The 23,625-nt window shown below is 59.6% G+C and overlaps 1 protein-coding gene across 1 annotated transcript in view; it reads right to left on the reverse strand.

The window, feature by feature from the left end:
• Positions 1-21,392, reverse strand: part of SDK1 (sidekick cell adhesion molecule 1) — a 190,626-nt gene extending 169,234 nt beyond the window's left edge. Inside the window, exons 1-2 of the mRNA XM_054716758.1 lie at positions 21,388-21,392; positions 19,806-19,939 (exon numbers count right to left, since the gene is read on the reverse strand). Of these exons, the coding sequence (XP_054572733.1) occupies positions 19,806-19,939; positions 21,388-21,392 (139 nt within the window). The remainder of the gene's footprint in view (positions 1-19,805; positions 19,940-21,387) is intronic.
• Between the last annotated feature and the right edge of the window lie 2,233 nt (positions 21,393-23,625).

Raw genomic sequence — 23,625 nt, forward strand, 5'->3', positions numbered from 1 at the left:
TCTCAGAGCCCTGGGCGCAGGGTGCGAGAGCGGGAATCCTTCTCACAGGCGTCACCTGGCTGCCCCCCCCGCCCGCCCCAAACGCCTGCATTCGTGTACACATCAACTAGCAGCTCTCTACAGAGGCCCCGCCAGCACTGCATGTCACCACACGTTCCAAGTGTTCGGCAGTCTGTGGGGGGGGAGATGTGTATTTCGCGTTAACGCGGATGCCCTAGGTGGAGAGTGAGCGTGCCCAAGTTTCGTGTGACCGGCAACACGCACGCATGCCCCTTCCCCTGCCCCGCCGTGCCGGCCCGCACTTCTCCCCGGGGCGCCGTTTCTCACAGGACGACCGCCCGGAGCGGCTCTGTGCGCTGCCTGAGCTGCAGGGACTCTCCTCCGGGCTGTCTCTCACCGGTTTGGAGGGCCCTTCGCTACACAGCGGTTTTCAATCTTTGTTTCTTACCAAGGTCTTCCCTGCACCGACGTCTCGAAGGCTTTCACAGTTTTGTTACATGTACGTTCAGATCGGCCTGGAACTGACCATGGCGTGCGTGAGCGTGTCCCGGGCGCCGTGGTTGACCGCCCGTGCTGGCCACCCCGAAGGCCAGCCGGAGCCAGGGCGCGCGCGCCATGCCAACCTAAGACGCAGGAGGGAGTGCTCACGGGCGACTCTCTCTCCGGACCGTGCAGCGAGGAGCAGGAAGACGCCAAACAGCCCCGGGGTCACTTCCAGCCGCGGGGGAAGGGGTGTGGGGTGAAGCCATGGGGACGCAGCAGGACCGGGCAGCGCACCCACAGTCGGCAGTCGGCCCCCCAGCGCTGGTTCTCACAGACTCTGGGCGGCAACCGCCATGACCAAGCCCACGTCTTTCAAGACTAGAGAAGCTTATGTTTTCCTCTCCTTCCATGGTGTCTTTTAAAAGTCAATTTCAAGAAAGAAGTTTGTTAAACAAATGGCACCTCTCCCACCTTTTTCAGGACGGACAACATGCAGGGCGGAGGGTGACAGCAGCCATGTCCCTCAGACCCCGCCTGACACTCGGGCTGGCCCGTTCTCTCGGCTTCTACAGCACGTCCGTCAGAACCTCTGGAACCCAAACGTCACGCTGTCTTACATCCTCCCAAGACAAACAGGCAGAGCCACCCGCACACAGCGCATGGCCGCGAGGGACCGGGCACCGCCTGGGGACGTCCCCGCGTGGCTGTCCACAGATGCTCTGCGGGGAGCAGCCCGGGACCAGCCAGCGCCTCCCTCCGCCCGCCACCCCGACCCAGCGGCGGCCACCCCGACCCAGCGGCGGCCACCCCGACCCAGCGGCGGCCACCCCGACCCAGCGGCGGCCACACCGAACCAGCGGCGGCCACCCCGACCCAGCGGCGGCCACCCCGACCCAGCGGCGGCCACCCCGACCCAGCGGCGGCCACACCGACCCAGCGGCGGCCACCCCGACCCAGCGGCGGCCACACCGAACCAGCGGCGGCCACCCCGACCCAGCGGCGGCCACCCCGACCCAGCGGCGGCCACACGCATCTCAGCGCAGCGGCAGCGGTGAGGAGTTGCAAACGCACGTCACACACAGGGTTCCTACTAGGCACACGCTTCCTCTTACTGGCAAACCATGCCAGGGCCCATTGGTTTCTAGATCCGCTCCTTCACCACACACTGGGTCTCCTTTCCCTCCCTCCAGGGGCGTCTGGAGCTGTTTAGCCCTTTTGCTTCAACACCCAGGCCTTCTCCAGAGGCCGTTTCTCGCTCACGGTGTCTGCCTAGGAGGGAGCCGGCCTGGCGGACGGTGTGAGCCCGGCCCCCCGTAACCCACGCACCACGCTGCCCGCCGGCCGCGAAGCTCACCTCTCGGATGGGGCTCTTTTGAAAAGTACACATCCTTGCCCAGCTGGTGTGGCTCAGGGGTTGAACATTGACATATGAACCAGGAGGTCAGGGTTCGATTCCCAGTCAGGGCATGTGCCTGGGTTGCAGGCTCCATCCCCAGTAGGGGACGTGCAGGAGGCAGCCAATCTGTGGTTCTCTCTCATCATGGATGTTTCTATCTCTCTCTCCCTCTCCCTTCCTCTCTGACATCAATAAAATATATTTTAAAAAGTACACATCCTCACAACACCTGTATGATCGCAAGTTCTCACATCCCAGACGTTACTTATCTAAATCATGATTCCCTTGGGATCAGTATTTTAAAAATGTGGCTCCATTAAAGGGAGCACTGGTGACACGGAACACAAAGACTCATACTACGCTGCCAGCTTTATGGAAACGTGAGTATACCTTCGTTTTAATTGAGATTTAAAATGTGTTAAGCACTTATAACATTATGAACATGAAGTAGAAATTAAATATCAGTTTCTTAATAAATATGAAAATAGAATAATTCCTTCATTAAAATGGTAATATCCCCAGATTATTCAATTAATAAAAAAGACCATCTCATATCTTCAGGAGAGGCATTGTCTCCCCAAAGCTCATTATTCCTGGTAGACAGCGCGGCCGCCTGCCTTGAACAAGCTCTAAATGCATTTTAATAAAATGATAATTCCACTCTAACAAGTGAAGTTTCCAACATGTACTGTATAATTCTGAGTTACTGATAATGCCCACATGGGGTTTTTTTCTTCAGTTGGTTCATCGGGTTTGATCAAGAACTGAATTTTTAGAAATTTTATAAAAAGCCCTATATTTCTTTTTCTTCTTAAAATATGTTTTTTACTAATTTCAGAGAGGAAGGAGGAGGGAGAGAGAGAGATAGAAACATCAGTGATGAGAGAGGATCACTGATGGGCTGCCTCCGGCACGCCCCACACCGGGGATCTGGCCCATAATCCCGGCACGTGCCCTGACCAGGAATCGAACCGTGACCGCCTGGTTCCTAGGTTGACACTCAACCACTGACCCACTCCGGCCAGGGAAAAGTGTCTTATTTTTACTACTAATAAAACAAGAGCATAACTAATTGATTAAGACAGTAAGTGTCACTGTACTTAATAACTAATACTGACATAAGACAGTAGTAATTGAAGTGAGCATCCCTGCCGCATGCCGGCGCAGGGGCACACACTGGCCTTGTATCGATCTGACGGTGGCAGGCTCCCGTGAGGCAGGAGTGAGAGGCCTGGGGACCGAGGGGAAGCGGTAGCTCCCACGGCCACGCGCCTCGCCAGCGGTGCGGCCAGACTCGAGGCGGCGGCCAGTCCCTGGGGTGGCTGCTCCCCGCTGCGGGCCGCCTGTCCCCCGGCTGCTGTGGTGGCAGGCCCTCGGTGTGGACACGCCCTCCGAATTCTCACCTGCTAGACAACATCCAGGAACCCCACTCGGCCTCACCCCTGCCCGCTGGGGAAGGACATCTTACTCCGAGCGTCGGCGCTCTCCTCTGAGCTGCCGTGTCCTCAGGCCAAGCGCGGGCTCCGTGATTCGGGTCTGGCGGCTTTTCTGCGGGGCCTCGCCCTGTGGGCCTGGGACAGCGCTGGGGAAAGATCATTTATGATTTCTGAAAGTTACAGAGATCGGTACAACAAGAAGAGAAACAAATGACCCGCGGCCCGGCGGGGGCTGTCATTTAGGTAATGGCCGCCATCACCGCCATCCCATCCATTACCAGACGCTCCGCTGTCAGAGCATCCATCAGCGGGCCGTCCGCATCCTGCTCCAAATTGAAATTCACTCGTCAGTATAAGGTTCAAAAGACCTTCCAAATTCGTAATCTCCTCGTGCGGGATTCTCTGAAGTCCAAAATTACCCTTTTAATCAATGAATAGAACATCAAACTGTTTAAATAAATTTCCTCAAAATGGTCTTTCATGGGCTAATCAGCCAATTTTCCTACAAATCCCCAGGAGGTTTAATTTCTTGGCCTCTGAGACGATCAATTCCATTCCCAGCTCTGCGCTGGGCCCGGTGCCTGACCTACGGAGCCAAGGTCAGAGGGAGGGGCGGTCTGGAAGGAGCTCAGACTGGGCCGGCGGTGTGCACGGACCGCTGTGCCATGAGCACGGGACTGGCTGGAGGAGCCCGGGACGTGATTTCGGGAACGGGGGCATCGGAGCCACCTTGAAGAACTGCAGGCAGGAGCCGGGTGGTGAGGGCGACCCAGGCTGGAGCAGGGGGGAGGGTGCATCCGGGGAAGGCTGCCGGGAAGCGGCAGGAGAAACAGCCGGAGCGGCCTGGCCGGTGGGGAGGCCTGAGGACGGCCGCAGGCGAAGGTGCCGAGCTCGGAGGAGGCAGAGTCCCGCCTCAGAGGGAGAACGACGTCATCGCTGACCGTCGGGGTGGAGGTGGTGGGCGAGGGGCGCAGGCGGCCCCTGCAGCGGACCCGGCGGCCTCGCCCAGCGCACCTGCGCCACCGGGAGGCGGCCTCAGCGACGCTCCGAGCCTGGGCGGTTTGAAGGGAACCCGTTTCCGGATCCTCATCTTCCATACTCCCTCCTGCAACACTCCGCCTAAGACGCCCCTGACCTCCAGGGTCCCCACGTCCCTTCCTCCACCGCCCTCTCCTCCTTCGGAAGTGAGGGGCAGGCCTCCCCGGGCCGAATCCTGAGGGCCGACCCGGTGAACACGAGCCTTCAGTACCAGGTGGAGAGACGGCCTGAGCTCCTTCATCGGGACCAGACGTAAACAGCCCCGACCCGTCTCACTCAGGGATGCGTTTCCAATGAAACGTTTACATGTTTAACAGTCATTTATGGAACGTGTAACATAACTATGGTATGCTGACCGACCGTGTCCTAAAAGTCATCATGCAATAATACAGAGTTATTTTTTAACAGAGTTTATGTTTACTGGAAATAACACATTTCAAATGCCATGTATAAATGTGCATGTGTGTGCACGTGTGTGTACACATATGTGCATAAGTATGGATGGCTATATGCATGGATGCTGCAGGAAGGTATGTCAGGGTGATTAATGAAAACTTTGAGGGAAAAACCCCATTGGGATACAGTTCTGCGTGTGTGTTGGGGGTCCTGCCCCCCAGCTGTCTGGGACATGATTTCCATATACTTTTAAAAAATATATGTATTTTATTGATTTTTTACAGAGAGGAAGGGAGAGGGATAGAGAGTTAGAAACATCGATCAGTTGCCTCCTGCACACCCCCTACTGGGGATGTGCCCTCAACCAAGGTACATGCCCTTGACCAGAATCGAACCTGGGACCCTTCAGTCTGCAGGCCGACGCTCTATCCACTGAGCCAAACCAGTCAGGGCTTCCACCTACTTTTAACCAGATGAGGAGGTTCTGCCGTGATGGGCTTTCCATACAGGAGCGCACATTTCCTGAAGGAGCGCCTCTTGTTTAATCAGCAAATTGGGGCCGGCCGTGGCAGGCACGCAGGCCTGACTGCCTAAGGCCTTGGCAAACATCACGTCACGCCTGCGGGCCTGGCCGGGCAGCTGCTGTCCATCGCGCCTCGGGCTCTAACCAAGTTCAAAGTGTTCCCCTCCCTGAATCTTCATGGCTGAAACTGTAACCTACGGCCGTGGGTGCTCTTTAGTCTAGTAACTTCTCTGCTGCTACAGGGGTCAAACTGCAGGAAGCTGGGCACCTGGGGAAGAGCAACAAAGTGTGACTCCCAGCTCCAGTGTTCTGGGAGCCAGGCTGGCAGACCCAGGGTCCCCCAGGCTGGCAGACCCAGGGTCCCCCCAGGCTGGCAGACCCAGGGTGCCCCCAGGCTGGCAGACCCAGGGTCCCCCAGGCTGGCAGACCCAGGGTCCCCCAGGCTGGCAGACTCAGGGTCCCCCAGGCTAGCAGACTCAGGGTCCTCCAGGGTAGCAGACCCAGGGTCCCCCCAGGCTGGCAGACCCAGGGTCCCCCCAGGCTGGCAGACTCAGGGTCCTCCAGGGTAGCAGACCCAGGGTCCCCCCAGGCTGGCAGACCCAGGGTCCCCCCAGGCTGGCAGACCCAGGGTCCCCCCAGGCTGGCAGACCCAGGGTCCCCCCAGGCTGGCAGACCCAGGGTCCCCCCAGGCTGGCAGACTCAGGGTGCCCTGGGTCTCAGGAATGAGTCTGGGGTGGACCTGGGGCCTGAGTCCACTGCCCCTTCCCTCTCCCCCATCCCTGTGAGCGGCCCCCGCTCCCTCGGCCTGTGCAGTGAGCATGTGAGTGGCGTTCCCTACTGGGCTCAGAAAGAGGTTAGTCAGCACAATACGCACGTGAACCCTTGGGTACGTCCTTCATGTGTCTGTTCTCCGAAAGTCTGCTTAGCTTTGTTGGGCTCACAGACCTGGTTCAAGCCCCTCTTTTCACAGAGGGGAAACTGAGGCCCAGCCCCCTGCCCGGCTTCATGCAGGGGGTGGGGTCTCTCTGAGGCGCCCGGCTCGGGGCCGCGCCAGCCCAGGGGGAGGCCTTTGTGGAGCCATGTCTGAGTGCCCGCGATAACACCGGCTCAGCGCGAAAAGAAACTAATTAATTTTCATCAAAAGCACCATGAATAAAAAACCAGACGCGCCGAACAGTGAATTAAAACTAATGAGGGGATATGCCGACCGGAAGCAGATTGACTTCAGTTAATTCGGGGAAGAAAGCGCTCAGGCCTATTCTGCAGGTGATAGGATTTCAACCATTTCTTCTCCACAATAAAAGCTCTTTTTAAACAACAGCCGGAGACAAAGTTAATAAATCATGTCCCATCTGCGGTCCCGAAGACCGTCGGAGCGGGGCGTTCACGCGGCCGGAACACGGAGCGACGGGAGCGCGGGGCAGGGCTCTGCTACAAAGTGGAGGGGAGGGGCAGGCGCTCCACTCCTGCCAGTTGCTGCGACAGGCCCTCCCCCCCCCCCCCCCCCAGGCTGTGTCCCTGAGAGGGAGGAGGGGGTCGGAGCAGAGGAGGGCCACGGGAGCTGCTGCCTTTCCTGTAACTCACTCCTGTGTCTCTGTCTGGCTTGGCCTCCATGTGCCATCGCCACCCGACCGCCCTGGTGGCCTGGTCAGTCACGTCCCCGGCTCGCGGGGGGCCCGGGGCCTGGGTGCTTGGAGCTCACGGCCGACGCGGGTCCCGAAACCCGGGAGAGCAAGATGTGTCCTTCTCAAACGATGGGCCGCTCCCCGCGGCAGAGGGCACGGTCTGGCGGCAGGCCCCGACCTGCCACAGGGCGGCACCGACCTGAGTCTCCTCTGCCAGGTCCTCGGGCACCACCAGGCTGCTGGGCCCAAGATGGAGCCGCTGGGGAGGGCGCACCCGGATCGACTGGACACTCACTCTTGACCCGACCTTCCCCCAAACGGACAGCCTCTGGATCGCCCGGGAATGGCCTGCGGCCGAGAGGAAGTGAGGCGCTGCCCGCCAGGCCCGCAGAACCCGGCGGGCACGAGGGCCACGGCAGAAGGGGTGCCCGGGCCTGGGGACAGGAGGCTTGTGAGGGAAGTCTCGGCGGCGGCTCCCTCCCGCTCACCCGGCGGCAGGGGTTAAACTCCTAGCGTGTCCTTGAGACCCAGGAGCCCAGGGCTGGCCGAGCCCCCGTGGAGTCTCTGTGGAGCACCCCCCTACCCCCCCTCCCCCGCTCAGTGTGATGCTGAGCACCAGTCACCCCGACTTGCTGCAGCTGATTCCTGGACCCCACGCCCAGAGAGTGTGTGGTCCGTCCAGGTGATGCTGTCGCTGTGGTCCCTGAACCCCACCGGGAGCCAGTCACCCGGGAGCCCGGGACCCCGCCCCCCTCCCTGTCCTGTGCTCAGAACCGCCTGCCGAGGCTGAGACGGGCCCGAAGCCGGCACCTGTCGAGCTCCCGCGGTGATGCGTCGCCAGAGCAGGGACCACGCCCTGAACTGAGCCGCGTCTACGTGTGACAGTCACCTGGTGCCTTTGACACGTCCTGCGGCGGCGGCGGGTGGTTTTCATGGCGCCCGGTAAGGAAACAGCGTCCCGCGTTCCCTTTCTCTCCTCCGTCACTTCTCCTAAGACTCTCGCTCCACACGCTGGCCCAGCCTCTTTCAAACTGTGCGGGATTTGCCCTTGGTGGGCCCGACCTCCCTGTGCCCGGCCCAGCGCCCGGCAGGGCGGGTGAGGGGTCTCCTCTCCCTGCCCCTCCCTCCCTGTCCTACGGCATTTCCCCACTCAGCGTACCCCTCTCACTACCCCTTTCACGCACATGGTCTGTATGTACTTTTGTCTCTTGTCGCCCATAAAACAATTCTGAACACTATATACCCCTCATATATTTTAAGCCTGCATTTCAATACTTACTTTTAATTTCTAGTGTATTTTAAATAAAACTGTAGATCGCTCTTTTAAATGCATCCAAAGGGACTTAGGTACCATTTGCTACCCACTGTCATTCCAATAAAATTCTCCTTTGTAATTCCTGGATATTTCACTTTATTCCTTTTCTTTCTGCAACCCATGTGCAGAATTTTATTTACTGCAACATACATTATCCTTGAAAGTCTTTCATCACTGTTACTACTTCTCTCTACAAGAAAGGACAGATATTTCATTTTTTTTTTCAAATTCCTGTGATCCTAAAACTCTAAATGTTAAAAAATTCTGGGTTGGGTATACATTATCCTATATCAGTGATGGTGAACCTATGACACTCGTGTCAGCACTGACACATGTAGCCATTTCTGATGACACGTGGCCGCTGAGGCGGCCACATGCCAAGGATGAAACATTTGCTGCTCCTGAGGATGAAACATTTGCGAAATAATGTTTTTTTCCTCAAAGTGACACACTACCCGAGTTATGCTCAGTTTTTTGGCGAAGTTTGGCACACCAAGCTCAAAAGGTTGCCCATCACGGTCCTATATAATAAAGAGGAAATATGCTAATTGACCCTCACACCATCACAAAGATGGTGTGCCCACAGCCAATAAGGAGGGGATATGCTAATTGACTGCCACACCCTCAAAGATGGCGGTGCCCAAAGCCAATAAGAAGGGAATATGCTAATTGACTTCCCCACCCTCAAAGATGGTGGCACCCACAGCCACAAGATGGCGGTGCCCAGTCCCCTCAGCCCTGCCAGGGTGGCAGGCATGCCACCCCCAGTCCCCTTAGCCCCCCAGCCTCCCAGGGATGGCCCGAGGCACAGGCACGCCTCAGATGGCAGCTGCCCAGCTGCCCAGGGCTGCCCAAGGCTCAGGTAACCAGGGCCGGCCAAGGCTTGAGCTGCCAGCAGTGGCAGCAGCAGAGGTGTGATGGGGCGTCGCCTTCCCCTGATCGCCAGATCACCTCCCGCCCCTGAGGGCTCCCAGACTGTGAGAGGGGGCAGGCCAGGCTGAGGGAGCCCCCCCCCCCCCAGTGCATGAATTTTCATGCACCGGGCCTCTAGTTATTATTATACTAATAATCAAACCAACATACGTCGCTGCAAATATTGAACATAAAAGTAAACTTTCCTCGGACGTGCATCGCTTAACGAGATAACCGGCACACCTCGGGACAAAGTGAGACAGACGGACTCTGAGGCCACCCGAAACCCCGCTGTGGCCCGCGGACCGCCGCTTCTGGATAGACCCGTGTGGGATGTGCACAGGGGCGTGTGGGGGGGCAGATGGCAGGGGTGGGAAGTTTACTCAGCGTTCTCCCAGGCTGGGGCGATAGTCAAAGTAGTCTGTGGTCAACATGGCAGGACACCAGCCAATGGGAGCAGAACCAGCGGGACAGTGGCCGGGATTGGCCCGGCGGGGGCAGGTCAGGGGGGGACACGGCCCGCTGACCTTCATGCTGGCACAGGGAGCAAGAAACTAGAGCCCGCCTTGTGTCCATCGAGAACACACCTGCTATCACTTCTTAACGCTCCGACTAAGTGCACGGGACACGAGAGGCTCAGGCCCTGCCTGTGCAGCGGATACGTCTTTCCGACGGTAACGTTCTGCGCCATTTTCCGAGATGGTTTTCTTCATTCAGGAGGAGGTCTCTCGCGGATGCTAAGGGCACGAGGGAGCGCGTCAGTGCTGAGAGGCCCGGCGAGCAGGTGGTCTCCGCGTGTGGCCTCCCCGGTGAGCCCTCTGGCGAGCTGGGCCTAAGGGAAGCCTGCGGGGGCCGGGGGGTCGGAGCACAGGAGAGCGAGGCGGAAACCTTCCCCCCGAGGCAGACCATTGGGGCCTCGGCCCTTCTCAATCCACAGACCTGCCGCTGCGGGACGATGGCGTGAGCAGCGCTGTGTCGGTGAAGGCGCCGCCCAGCGGGGGGCTTTATCCGGGATGGACCACCCGCAGCAAATCCATTACAGGCCCAACCAGCACACGTGACAGGTGCCGCGGGCCAGCCCGATGGGTCGCCGGCACCGCCTAGCTCTCCCCCAGTTCCAGCTCCTACTCCTATGTCCACAGGGGGACCATGGGACATTGTTGTTCTTGCCAGAGTTTCACTCGAGCCCTGGCCGGTGTGGCTCAGTGGATAGAGCGTCTGCCCACAGACTGAAGGGTCCTGGGTTCGATTCTGGTCAAGGATATGTATCTTGGTTGCAGGCTCCATCCCTGGCCCTGGTTGGGGTGCGTGCAGGAGGCAACCAGTCGATGTGTCTCTCTCACATGGATGTTTCTCTCTGTCTCCCCCCTCCCTTCTACTCTCTCTAAAAATCAACGGAATAATAACCCCGGGTGAGGATCAACAACAAAAAGACAGTTTCCCTGAGTCCCTGCGCTCCTGGGTCTCTGTGTGTCCTATTCCCAGGAAACCCACGCAGGACGGCCCTCAGACCCACACACGGTCACGCAGGCCGACGAGCACGGCCCAGAGGGTCCCCAGCCCCCAGCCCCGGATGCCGTAACCCTGTACGAGCAGGCTCTGGGGACCCGCCTGAGAAAGCCACGCCAGCTGTCCCCGGGCACGCAGCAGGAGCGACCGCCGCAGCGGCTTCTCACGCCCGCGATGACCTGCGCCGCCGATCCAGGGCCGCACGGGGCGCGGGGTCGTAGCTGACTCTGCCGGGAGGACGTCCCCGGAGCTGACGCGGGGTGAGAGGTGCCGGCGCAGTCACCGCCCGGACCACAGGACCCACGGGGAGACGGCGAGGAGCCGCCGACTAGGACGCGCAGGAGCGTCCCTCGGAAGCGCCATCGGGCTCCTGCTTTTCTGATATGAATTCCATCCCAGCTCTCAGCCCCACGTGCTCCTGACAAAGTGTGTGTGTGTGTGTGTGGGGGTGGGGGGGGGGGGGGCGCCTCGCTCTGGATCCGGCCGTGGCCTCAGAGGAGCTGGTGGCCTTTCGCGTACCGGACACGCTCTGACTGACCTTCCGCCGGCTGTTTGATATCCTCGCCCGCGGGGAAGGCCTCGCCTGCATGCCCGCGTGCTGCCACCAGAGCCCGGCATCGTCTCAGGGACAGGCACAGCTGTCACGCCGATGGGAGGGCACCGAGGGGCCCGGCCGGCCGCCTGCGCAGAAGCGGCCACCAGAGGACCATTTTGCAATGCAAGTGGCAGCCCCAGAATATGGAGCCGTCGGTGAAGGAAGGAGAACGCTGGGAAGAGGGGGCGTGGAACGGTTTAGCTCAGAAAGGACCTAACGGCGAACGGCAGAGAACCGCCCCCCAGCAGCACGTGGGTTCAACGCCGTTTTTCTAAGAAAACGATGTTTACCACCAACAGCTGGTGCTGTGGCCTCGGCTCGGCCCAGGCCAGGAGGCTGCGGCATGCTCCGCGCAGAGCTCACAGCGCGCTGGCAGGGAAGCCCGATCTCCAGGCCGTCTGCCCCCCACGGCCTCTCTGCGCCCCCACGGCCTCTCTGCGCCCCAACAGCCTCTCTGCGCCCCAACGGCCTCTCTGCCCCCCACGGCCTCTCTGCCCCCCAACAGCCTCTCTGCGCCCCAACGGCCTCTCTGCGCCCCAACGGCCTCTCTGCACCCCAACGGCCTCCCTGCGCCCCCACGGCCTCTCTGCGCCCCAACAGCCTCTCTGCGCCCCCAACGGCCTCCCTGCGCCCCAACGGCCTCTCTGTGCATCCGTTACAGACGGGAAGAGACAAACACTTGGAGGAGAGGAACACGGAGCGTTCGGCGCTGGGAGACCCGTCCTGCGTGGGGGTGACAGTGCTGATCGCCCTCAATAGAGACTGAAACGTGATGTTTGCATACGCCGCCCACACTGGAAGGGCTCCCGTTCTCGGTTCATTGAGGTCAGGAGTGGCCGCTGGCCAAGGTCAGGAAATCGGACCCCCGAGGCCAAGGTCAGAGTCACTGGGGCTCCGTCTAGTCCCAGGCCTCGCTTGCCACAGTCGAAAGGCGCCGTGCCCCCGTGTCTGAAGGTCACCTTTAGGCTGGGATGTCTAACGGGGCGGGGCAGGCGTGGTCAGAGACCAGTCCAGTGGAGCTGCGTGGAGGGCTGTGAAGACGGATTAGGCAGCTCGCCACCAAACGCTAACCCGGGCCCCTACACGATCACACGTGGCTGAGAAGTAAAGGCACCCGTGGTTCCTGCACGGAACCGAGTGCCAGCTCTGCCTGGGAGTGACCCCCCCCCCCCCTCCCCGGCTGCCCTGGCCGGGCGTGGCTGCTCCCTGTTCAACACCTGCCGCGGGAGGGCAACGGCAGCGCCCGGGAGGCGGGGCGGGACCTGCAGGTCAGCCTGGTGACCCCGCTGGCCGCCCGCCGCCCACGGAATGGCCTGCACATGTCTAATGTGTTAGCGACGGTAACACACCACTGGTGGTCACACACGGCAGCTTGGCGTGACGCCCCACAGTGAGTGCTGACTCCCGTCTCCACGGCGCCACGTGCAGCCTGCGCTCAGGGGCGGGTCTCCTCACCACCCCTCAGCGGCCGCACAGCGGGGAGCCCGCACCGCACACGCCTCTGCACGGACAGCACCCTGTCCCCCGGGACCGGTCCTGGCTCAGGCAGAGCGCTCCCTGTTCCACAGCTGAGGTGTGAGGTCTGGGTGTGGGGGATCCCGGAGCTTCCTGTCCAAGGGGAGGGGCCCGGTGGGCGCACTCCCTCCCCCCAGGCCAGCCCCCCTGGGCTCCCCTCACGCGGACACACTGACCGGCTCCAGGAGAAACCAGGGGCCCACCAACCTGGCCTGGACTCCCCAAGTCCCGCCTCCCAGTCCTGTGGCTTCCTCAGTAGGTTCCTGTGCTCAGGCCTCGGCTCTCAGCTTTGAGAAACGAATCGCTAGGGGGCATTTTTGTTTATGTTTTGAAGTAAAGCCCCAAGAAGAACTCTAATCTTGGCCGTTGCTATGGAGATCGGGGTGTCAGGAGGTGCCTACACCGGTGCACACAGCCAATCTCCAAGCGCTCCTTTCAGAGCGGGGGAGGGGCGCACAGGGCGCTTCTTGCCTGTTTGCTCTCAGAACACCCCACAGGCCGTGGCGCCCTCTGCCTGGAAGGTGGGTGCGTGCGTGCACCCCGGTACTCAGTGCTAAGTGCACCCGCAGAGCGGACGACGGGCTACCACGTGTTCCTGGGGAGCCGCGGGCGTGAGCTGCGCAGAGGCTCCGCAGGCGCAGGCGGCCGGCAGCTGGCAGCCCCCGCATGTGCCCGTCACAGCCGCGTGACCAGGACACACCAGCCTCTGGAAACGGGGCCTTAGAATTCGCCCCAAAGGAAACATCATTAGGAGGACCGAGTGAAACACCCATTTCCATCCCCTAAACTTACATTGCGCCCCAAGAGGGGACCCGGGTAACGAAGGAAGGAACAGCCATGAGCACCGAGATGCGGGGGATGCTGTGAGGTCCCCCCCTTGCCCGTGCGGTGACCACACGCTGCAGCGTGCACACAACCGCGTGTGCGGAGGGGAGGCCCACGCGCGAGGCTCGCTGCCGGGACCTGGTTCTGTCCGTAACCCGCCCAGGAGGCCGGGCCGGAGTGCCCACAGCGGGAGGGCTGGGTGGTTAGGCTCATTGCCCCCGCGCAGGTACACTTCCTGTTCGGTCCCCGCCGTCTTGGTAGGCGAGGCCCTCAGTCCCCGAAGCCAGAGCTGGATTCTACACAGACGCTGCCCCGATGGTGTTCAGGGATGTTCCAAACCCGCGCCGGCTCTGGGGACCCGCCACGCGGGGCAGTGGGAGGCCGAGGCCGCCCCTGAGCGAGAGGCACAGAGTGAGTGAGACTACGCCCGGGCGCCCGGTGCTCCCTCTCCCCAGGCCTCGTCCTCCGGCCCCTTCCCTCCCCGCGGGCACGGGCTGCGGGGCACGGGCATCCCGGAGGACGCCGTGCCCAGTGTCTTCAGGATGGAGGAGGACCTGGGAGCGAGAGCCGTCGCGGCGCTGCCTGCAGAGGAGACACTGACGAAGGGGAGATGACAGGAAGGGAGAGGCAGGCGTTGGCTTCACTCTCGGCGTCGTCCTCGGAGGACTCACCCCGGACATTGTGAACATCCGGCCAGAGCCGCGAGCGCCTGGGGGACGCGGCCTCGAAACAGTAACGGAGTGACCGAGCGCGGGCTCTCCGCGGCGCCTCGCTCTGCCCTCGTTCTGTCCTCAGGAAGAAACCCGCTCACCGTGGATTCAGCCCGGAAGCCCTGGCCGCCAGGTCCCCGTGGGGAGCCTTCCACGCCGAGCGAGGACAGGTGGCGGGTGGATGACGCTCCGTGGGCTCCACCGCAGGGTGGAAGCGCCTGCGCAGCCGAGTCCGGCCCGGGTCCTCCTTCTGGAGCGTCTGAGCGGGGAGCCAGCATGAGAAATTCATGCGACAGTCCCTCCCCTCCGTGCCCCTAACACCGGCGGCTCCCGGCACAGGCACAGGACACCCCAAAGCAACAGGCCGAGGTGGCCCAGCTTCCTGGGGCGGGAGAAGGGTGTGTCCCCAAGGCGCCTGCTCCCTGCGCAGACCCCCGGCCTCATCCTCTCAGCGCACAGAGGGGTGCTCCCCACCGGCCTCATCCTCTCAGCGCACAGAGGGGTGCTCCCCACCGGCCTCATCCTCTCAGCGCACAGAGGGGGTGCTCCCCACCGGCCTCATCCTCTCAGCGCACAGAGGGGTGCTCCCCACCGGCCTCATCCTCTCAGCGCACAGAGGGGGTGCTCCCCACCGGCCTCATCCTCTCAACACACTGAGGGGGTGCTCCCCACCGGCCTCATCCTCTCAACACACTGAGGGGGTGCTCCCCACCGGCCTCATCCTCTCAGCGCACAGAGGGGGTGCTCCCCACCGGCCTCGTCCTCTCAGCGCACAGAGGGGTGCTCCCCACCGGCCTCATCCTCTCAGCGCACAGAGGGGTGCTCCCCACCGGCCCCATCTTCTCAGCGCACAGAGGGGTGCTCCCCACCGGCCCCATCCTCTCAGCGCACAGAGGGGTGCTCCCCACCGGCCTCATCCTCTCAACACACAGAGGGGTGCTCCCCACCGGCCCCATCCTCTCAGCGCACAGAGGGGTGCTCCCCCCCGGCCTCATCCTCTCAACACACAGAGGGGGTGCTCCCCACCGGCCTCATCCTCTCAACACACAGAGGGGGTGCTCCCCACCGGCCTCATCCTCTCAACACACAGAGGGGGTGCTCCCCACCGGCCCCATCCTCTCAGCGCACAGAGGGGTGCTCCCCACCGGCCTCATCCTCTCAGCGCACAGAGGGGTGCTCCCCACCGGCCCCATCCTCTCAGCGCACAGAGGGGTGCTCCCCACCGGCCTCATCCTCTCAGCGCACAGAGGGGTGCTCCCCACCGGCCTCATCCTCTCGGCGCACAGAGGGGTGCTCCCCACCGGCCTCATCCTCTCGGCGCACAGAGGGGTGCTCCCCACCGGCCCCATCTTCTCAGCGCACAGAGGGGTGCTCCCCACCGGCCTCATCCTCTCAACACACAGAGGGGTGCTCCCCACCGGCCCCATCCTCTCAGCGCACAGAGGGGTGCTCCCCCCCGGCCTCATCCTCTCAACACACAGAGGGGTGCTCCCCACCGGCCTCATCCTCTCAACACACAGAGGGGGTGCTCCCCACCGGCCTCATCCTCTCAACACACAGAGGGGGTGCTCCCCACCGGCCCCATCCTCTCAGCGCACAGAGGGGTGCTCCCCACCGGCCTCATCCTCTCAGCGCACAGAGGGGTGCTCCCCACCGGCCCCATCCTCTCAGCGCACAGAGGGGTGCTCCCCACCGGCCTCATCCTCTCAGCGCACAGAGGGGTGCTCCCCACCGGCCTCATCCTCTCGGCGCACAGAGGGGTGCTCCCCACCGGCCTCATCCTCTCGGCGCACAGAGGGGTGCTCCCCACCGGCCCCATCCTCTCAGCGCACAGAGGGGTGCTCCCCACCGGCCCCATCCTCTCAGCGCACAGAGGGGTGCTCCCCACCGGCCTCATCCTCTCGGCGCACAGAGGGGTGCTCCCCCCGGCCTCATCCTCTCAGCGCACAGAGGGGTGCTCCCCACCGGCCTCATCCTCTCAGCGCACAGAGGGGTGCTCCCCCCCGGCCTCATCCTCTCAGCGCACAGAGGGGTGCTCCCCACCGGCCTCATCCTCTCAGCGCACAGAGGGGTGCTCCCCCCCGGCCTCATCCTCTCAGCGCACAGAGGGGTGCTCCCCACCGGCCTCATCCTCTCGGCGCACAGAGGGGGTGCTCTCCACCGGCCTCATCCTCTCAGCGCACAGAGGGGTGCTCCCCACCGGCCTCATCCTCTCAGCGCACAGAGGGGGTGCTCCCCACCGGCCTCATCCTCTCAGCGCACAGAGGGGGTGCTCCCCACCGGCCTCATCCTCTCAGCGCACAGAGGGGTGCTCCCCACCGGCCCCATCCTCTCAGCGCACAGAGGGGGTGCTCCCCGCCGGCCCCATCCTCTCAGCGCACAGAGGGGTGCTCCCCACCGGCCTCATCCTCTCAGCGCACAGAGGGGGTGCTCCCCACCGGCCTCATCCTCTCAGCGCACAGAGGGGTGCTCCCCACCGGCCCCATCCTCTCAGCGCACAGAGGGGGTGCTCGGGCAATGCGGCCCACGCCACACCCACAGAGAGCAGGCGGGTCTAAATGACAATTGGCTGGACTATCTTTGGATTCTTCAGAAATGCCGGCTGGCGCGTTTTAAACAGTCAGCATCTCGTGTCTAACTGTCACGTGTTTAAAAACTTGCCCGGCGCGCCTTGTGGTTGAGCGCCGACCCACGAACCAGCAGGGCACAGGCCTGGGTTGGAGGCTCCGTCCCCAGTGGGGGGCGTGCAGGAGGCAGCCGACCCAGGATTCTCTCTCCTCAGTGATCTTATCTCTGTCCCCCTCTTCCTTTCTCCATGAAATCAGTAAAAATAAATAAATAACTGAAAACTTTATTTATTTTTATCTGAATCCTCTTTATCTTTTGCTTCCTTCCCATCAGCTTCTAGTGCAGCCAGAATTCTTAGCAGCTGAGCAGGGTGAGGCTTTGAAGTCTCCAGTTCACAGGGGCCTGGCCACGTGCAGGATTTCCTCCCGTAGCTCGGGGACAGCCCATCGCTCACGAGGTGCCCGATACCTGTCGGGGCCGTGGGAGCCACTCCACCTCCACGAGGGCCGTCCCTGCGGGGGACGGTGAGTCACTGTGACAGGAAACGAGAAGGGGCCACGCAGGCCGCGTTGAAATTAATTATAGACAACCCCCCAGGAATTTCACTTCCAGGACTTCACAGCCCCGATCAGGTCACCACAGCCAGGCTCCCTGCTTTCATCGCCCGATGCCGAGGGCGATTTATCTCCGTTAAATGAGAACTGGCTGTGATGCCTTTGGATTCCTCAGAAACGCTGGCCGGCGAGTTTTAAGTACTCATCCATCTTGTTTGGTGGTTCTTTCTGTCGCCCACCTCGGAGGCAAGGATGTCTGAGTCTGCAGACACCCCGCACCTACGAGCAGCGTGAGCAGCCAGAGCTCGCGGCAAACCTGGGGGGCCGGGGGGCCGGGGGGGGGGCCCTCCGTGTCTCCGGCCCCGGGGACCCTGGCGGCCAGGGCCCGCCTGCAGCCGCGCTGGTAGAGCCCTCGCCTCGCGGGCAGGGAGCAAGACATGGTTTGGGGTTTTCTGCGAACTTATCAAGACTTCTGAACTTCAGAGGTTTTCAAAACAGAACTTGCAGTGAGAAATGCATAATTGCTGAATGCAGTGTGCCCACAGGAAGGCCTCCTAAGAGTGAAAATGAGGCTGTTTCCTCACTCCTCACTCCTCACAGGTTACCCGCCGGTAAAAAAGCAGAGACCACGTGAGGGACCGAAATGTAGGTTTTCTCCTAAGATGTGAAGTAAGTTCGTCCATACCTTCAACCTCCTTACATGTCTCTCTCTACATTTCACCGGGAGCCAGGGAAAAGATAAAAATATACAAGGGAATGAAATGCAAGGGAGTTAATTATAATATTTATGAGCTGCTTCCAATATACTTCTTGGTTGGAGTAGAAACTGAAATTATTGAAAAAATTTGCATATTCCAATTATCTGCCGCACGGCACTGCGTTAGCATGGCAACCTGCCCGGCCGGCCTCGGTAGAGCAGGCATGGGGGCCGCCTGGCGCGGGCTGCCTCCGAACTCCGCGGTGCTCGCACCGTGTCACCAGCGGTTGGTGCGTCCTCACAGACTGAGGCCGACGGCCCTGGTTCTGACCCAGAATCCCACCTATCTGATCTATTACTACCCTGGTATGCATATTGCCATTTAGTGCTGAATCCGATTTGCTGGACAGGATAATGGTAAAACTTGAAAATCATTAAAGTAATTACCATCTATGTGATAATGCAATTTCCACCCTTTCTGATCAATATTGGAAAAGCCTTGATAAATCACCCCCATTGCTACTATGGAGGGTCCTTTCCGTCGCAGTGCATGGCACGGCCTGGCCTGGGACCTGCGCCCAGCCTGGGACAGAGCTCGCGCACTGAAAAGGCCGAGCGCAGTCCATGCCTGGAGGTCGGACTCAGTCCTTTCGAGGGATCCGTCCACCCGACGGCTGGCGGCCGGCCACCAGGAGCCCTGCCAGGAACGCGCGGGCACGGGAGGCGCTCAGGTAGTTCCCAGGCGCTGCCCCAGGGCCTGCCACCAACGGCCCCTCAGGAAACTCTCCTGGAAGCCACGTGACCCTCAAGGACCACTGGAAGCACACACCGAACCCGTCCCACGTGCGAAACACCCTTCCAGACAGCCATCCCTTCACGGTGCTCTTGAGAAAGACGAGACCCGTGAGGGCAGACAGGTCCATTCCATCTGCTCCTCGACGACGTGACCGCAATAGTTTGCAATCTGCCACAGCCCCTTCCTGACTGCATTTCCTCAACAGCACCATCCCTGCATGTCCCCCTGAGCGCCTTGTGCTGCAAACACCTGGCAATTCTCGTCCCCCCCCCCCCACACACACACACACATGCTCCTGTCTCCTGGTTCAGGGTGCTCGCTGGTGGTCACTCCCCTTCAATACCCTCTTGTAGCAGGATTTCTGGAGCCTTTCAAAGGCCAAGCATTTGAACCAGCTTCCTCAAACTACATGTGCTCACGTAAGCTGAACACGTAACTGTGATTTGCGTGTATTCTCTACCCGATTCAGTTAAATCAGGTACAACAAATGATCAGCTGATGATGCTTAAGAAATACTGCTAATTTGATCATAATTATATTCGTGTAAATATTTTCTCAAGGGTCTTATTATTAAATGAAAAGAACATAACCTGTGCCCAATCTGGTCTCCAACATGATGCACCGATTCAGTTCCTGTAAGTCCAAGGAGTTTGTTGCTAGAGACCTTGCCCACGAACAGTGGACGAAAGCCCCAGTGCGTTCACATCCTCCAAACAAACAGGCCTTGCGTTTGGAATTACCAGGCGCATCCTCAGTTCCTGTCTACCACGCCAAGGAAAGCAGCCCTGGGCCTCGGTCAGAGTCAGACCACCACACGGCCCTGGCCGGAGAGCCCCCGCAGAAGGAGTGCCCCCCCGGACGGCGGCTGTTCACTAAACCCGTTTCAGACGGCCCACGGGGCTCGGCACTCACGCGCTACGCTCAGGTGGATGGGCGGGCTGGTCTTGTTCTCGCCGTTCCGCTCGTTGACGGCCTGCACGTAGTACGCCCCCGCGTCACCGGCGGTCGCCGCCAGGATCACCAGCTGATTCTCCAGCGTGATGGCTCTGTGTCAGAGAAGGGACAGCGTCAGGGCCACTGAGGAACCGCTTACTCGTAAGACACCTCGACTCAGGAGGCCGCTGTACAGGGACGGCCCGAGGTGCTTGAAGGTCAAAGGCCCGGGAAGGGCAGACACCCATCCGCAGCCCGACTTTAGGGACACGGGCGAGGCCTCTGGTGTCCAGCTGGCCGCTCCTGCGGGGGTCTGAGCCCCCAGGCACTCACTCCACATCTGTCCCAGCCTCAGTTGGGAGGAAGACAATATCTGGAACGTATGCATCCAGGGTGTGTCAGAACGCAAAGGTTCCCCTGGGAGTTTACAACAAAACAAGCTAGCCCGGCCGGCGCGGCTCAGAACATCGACCTATGAACCAGGAGGTCACGGTTTGATTCCCAGTCAGGGCACATGCCCAGGTTGTGGGCTTGATCCCCAGTAGGGGGCGTGCAGGAGGCAGCCGATCAATGATTCTCTCTCATCCTTGATGCTTCTCTATCTCACTCTCTCTTCCACTCTGAAATCAATAAAAATACATTAAAAAAACACCAAGCTAGAAGAATTCCAGAAAAGTTGGCCTTTCTTCCTTGGGGGCTGTGTGACCAAACCTTTCACATGGGGTCTGGACCACCAGGCCCTGGAGCCCACACATGACCTGACGGTGATTCTCCCCCTGCAGGAGGCCTCACGGGGGCCTCAGGGCACCCCTGTCCAGACGGGTGGGTGGAGGAAAGCTGCAGTGGGCACGGCTCTCCGGAACTACAACTCCAGGCCCATGCCCTTCACCTGCACCTCGCATCCTAGAGGGCAAGCGGTCTGGCATCATCCCAGAACCCTTCTCCTATATCCCACCGTGAAAAGGAATCGGAGCCACGTTTGATCCGCTCACCCTCTCTCTTTAGAAAGGAGAACACTGAGGCTCAGAGAGGTTAAGTTGTTTGTCCAAGGTAGCACAGCAAGGGAGCAATACGAGAGGGAGGACTAGGTCCTCTCACATGTACACAGTGCTTTGCCACCCGCACCACACACAGACGCCCACCAGGTTACCCATTTAAAAGAAGAGAAAGCCCGGCCGGCGTGGCTCAGTGGTTGAGCATCAACCTATGAACCAGGAGGTCACAGTTCGATTCTCGGTCGGGGCACATGCCCGGGTTGTGGGCTCAATCCCCAGAAGGGGGTGTGCAGGAGGCAGCCCATCAATGATTCTCTCTCATCATTGATGTTTCTCTCTCTCTCTTCCTCTCTGAAATCAATAAAAATATATTATAAATAAATGCATAAATACCTCTCGGGAGGAATTTTAGTATAGCCCTCTTTTCCTTCCTGCTACCTTTTGGAAAGCTTGTTAAAAAAAACCCTTGGTTTTTGTTCACCATATAAAATTATCTTACAGAGTTACTGCTTGTTCAGGGTTTCTGCAGGATATATTACAGTGTGAGGTCTCTATGATCAACTTACCTCATTTCTCATTTAAGAAAATTTCTCTATTAGGAAGTTTTCAATTTTTAGTCCCATAAAAACACTTTTTAAAAGTTTTACGGTAATATTTATGACTCCTTTATAGATTCCTTTAGAGAACCATAAAAATTATTCCATTTCACATTAGTATAGGTTACACTGGCACCTAACGTTAAAAGTGAATATTTATTACACATGAAGTTACCCATTTAATAGTACAATTTAAAAACGGTAACTTTTTGCTTTAACATCTGATTTGTGCCAGCGTGATTTCAAGTATGCCTATTACTTCTCAGAATTATTCTCCAAAAATGCTCATCACTCTCTATATTACATGGCATTGCTCAAAGGGAACGGAAAAATAAAAAAGTACATTAAGAATAATAATACTAAATTTTTCACTTATTATCATTTACATCTTTAAGCTCTTTTTTTTTCTTTTCGTTTTTCATTTCTGTACCAGTTTAAGTAAAAACTCATGAAGAAAACTTATCTATTGCCATAAACATACAACAAAAATGCCCGAACTTTGGAGAACATTAGATTAATAAGGATCTAATCCCCAGAAAACGTACCTGTTTCCCTGACCAACGCTCTCTGAACACAGCGCTCCTGTTAAAAAACCTGATTTTCAAATGACAATGAAGACGTCTGACCACGCGCAGCTTAATTTCAGATTCTGGCCATTGTTGCCGTGCTGACCCCGCAGGGACGCGGTCAAGGCTGCGCCGTGGCCACGCACCCTGCCCGGAGCCCCCTCCTCGCAGACCTGCGCTGGCCGGGGCCACACCTTCCCGGGGCCAGCGGTGAGGGCACCGCCCATTCCCAGCACCAGGTCCCGACCTTGATCCTCAGAGGACAGTGGGGGTCCCTGGCCATGTTCAAACCACCGGGGAAGCGGCCTGGGACCCCAGGGAAGGGCCAGGCTTGGGGGACAGGTCTTCTCACTTTGCTGGACGCAGGCCAGGAGAGGTGCTGTCCCAGGAGCCACCCTCCCCGGGAACCCTGAGGGGAGGCAGTGCCTAGACCGAGGCAGGAGGAGGGACAGGATTGCGAGTCAGACGGAATGGAATGGGAGCCGAGCCGAGAGCCAGCGGTGAGGAAGCCGGCTAGCGATCCTGGCCGCACCCTTCCGTCCGCTCAGTGCTCAGTGGGAACAGGAGGCCCCCGAGGCTGGCGCTGACGCCCAACGCCTGTTCCAAGTCTCCCCATTTCAGAGCCGCAGTGCAGTGTGGGGACCCGGCCCCGCGTCTCCGCTCATCATGGTGGTCTCCTCCCTCTGGCCAGGGACTCACAGAGGAAGCCCCGTGCTGGCCTGTGGCCGGTGGCAGGTGCCCGGGGACCTCCTTGTTCTGGGGCGGCCACCCCTGAGTGAGTCTCCCCTGACCGAAGGGCAGGCCCTCCACTCCCCGGTGGGACCAGGCTCCCTCCCCCTCCTCCGTCCACGGACAGGAAGCAGGCTGTCCCAGGGGGCAATGGCATGTCCGCCAGGGGCGCGGCCTTGGCATGAAGCTGATGGTGTCAGTGGCAGGACAGTGAGAACAGGCAGTGCCTGGGTCCTTGACCTTGACCCCTGATGACGCCATGGGCCACCCTGCTCCTCTTCCTGTCCCCGACTTCCTGTGCCACGCGCTAGCTCCTTCATTCCGGGTTGAACTTGCTTAAGGCAGGGTTTCTGTTACTGGAAGTGAGAGCATCCTGACAGCGACTCAAAGCAACACAGGCAGTGCCATCCACCGGGAGCGAAAGCAATAAAGACGTCGGCATCCTCTGTGCATAGGAACAATATTACACGCGTGTTTCAACATGTGTGTGTAACATGCCGTGTGAACAGTGGTGAGCGCTCCGTGGGAAGCTGAGACCTTTTTGCTTTTGACTTCTGTGCTGTAGAATATTCTCCCACAATAAACAAGTATCCCTTTGCCTTCAGAGTAACAATTCTCACAATGAGCGCCGGGGCGCGCCCCCAATGAGGGCAGCGCCGTCTCCCGCTCTCCCAGGGTGCGCCCCGCGGCTTTACTGGCGCATGACTCCACAGTACTAATTCCAATTACACCGGCTTCCCAGAAGGTGATAACATGAAAGCCGGGGAGATTTCCCTTCCTTGGACTTTATTAAAATAAACGTGTGTATGGCTTTCTGTAAACTTTTCTTAGTCTCCCCATCTTAATTCTAATTTTCAAAAGGAGATCTTATCACTGTGACTTCTAACTCCGCGGGATGATAATAAAGAAGATA

Source organism: Eptesicus fuscus, chromosome 6 (genome assembly GCF_027574615.1).
Source record: "Eptesicus fuscus isolate TK198812 chromosome 6, DD_ASM_mEF_20220401, whole genome shotgun sequence".
NCBI classification, from domain to species: domain Eukaryota; kingdom Metazoa; phylum Chordata; class Mammalia; order Chiroptera; family Vespertilionidae; genus Eptesicus; species Eptesicus fuscus.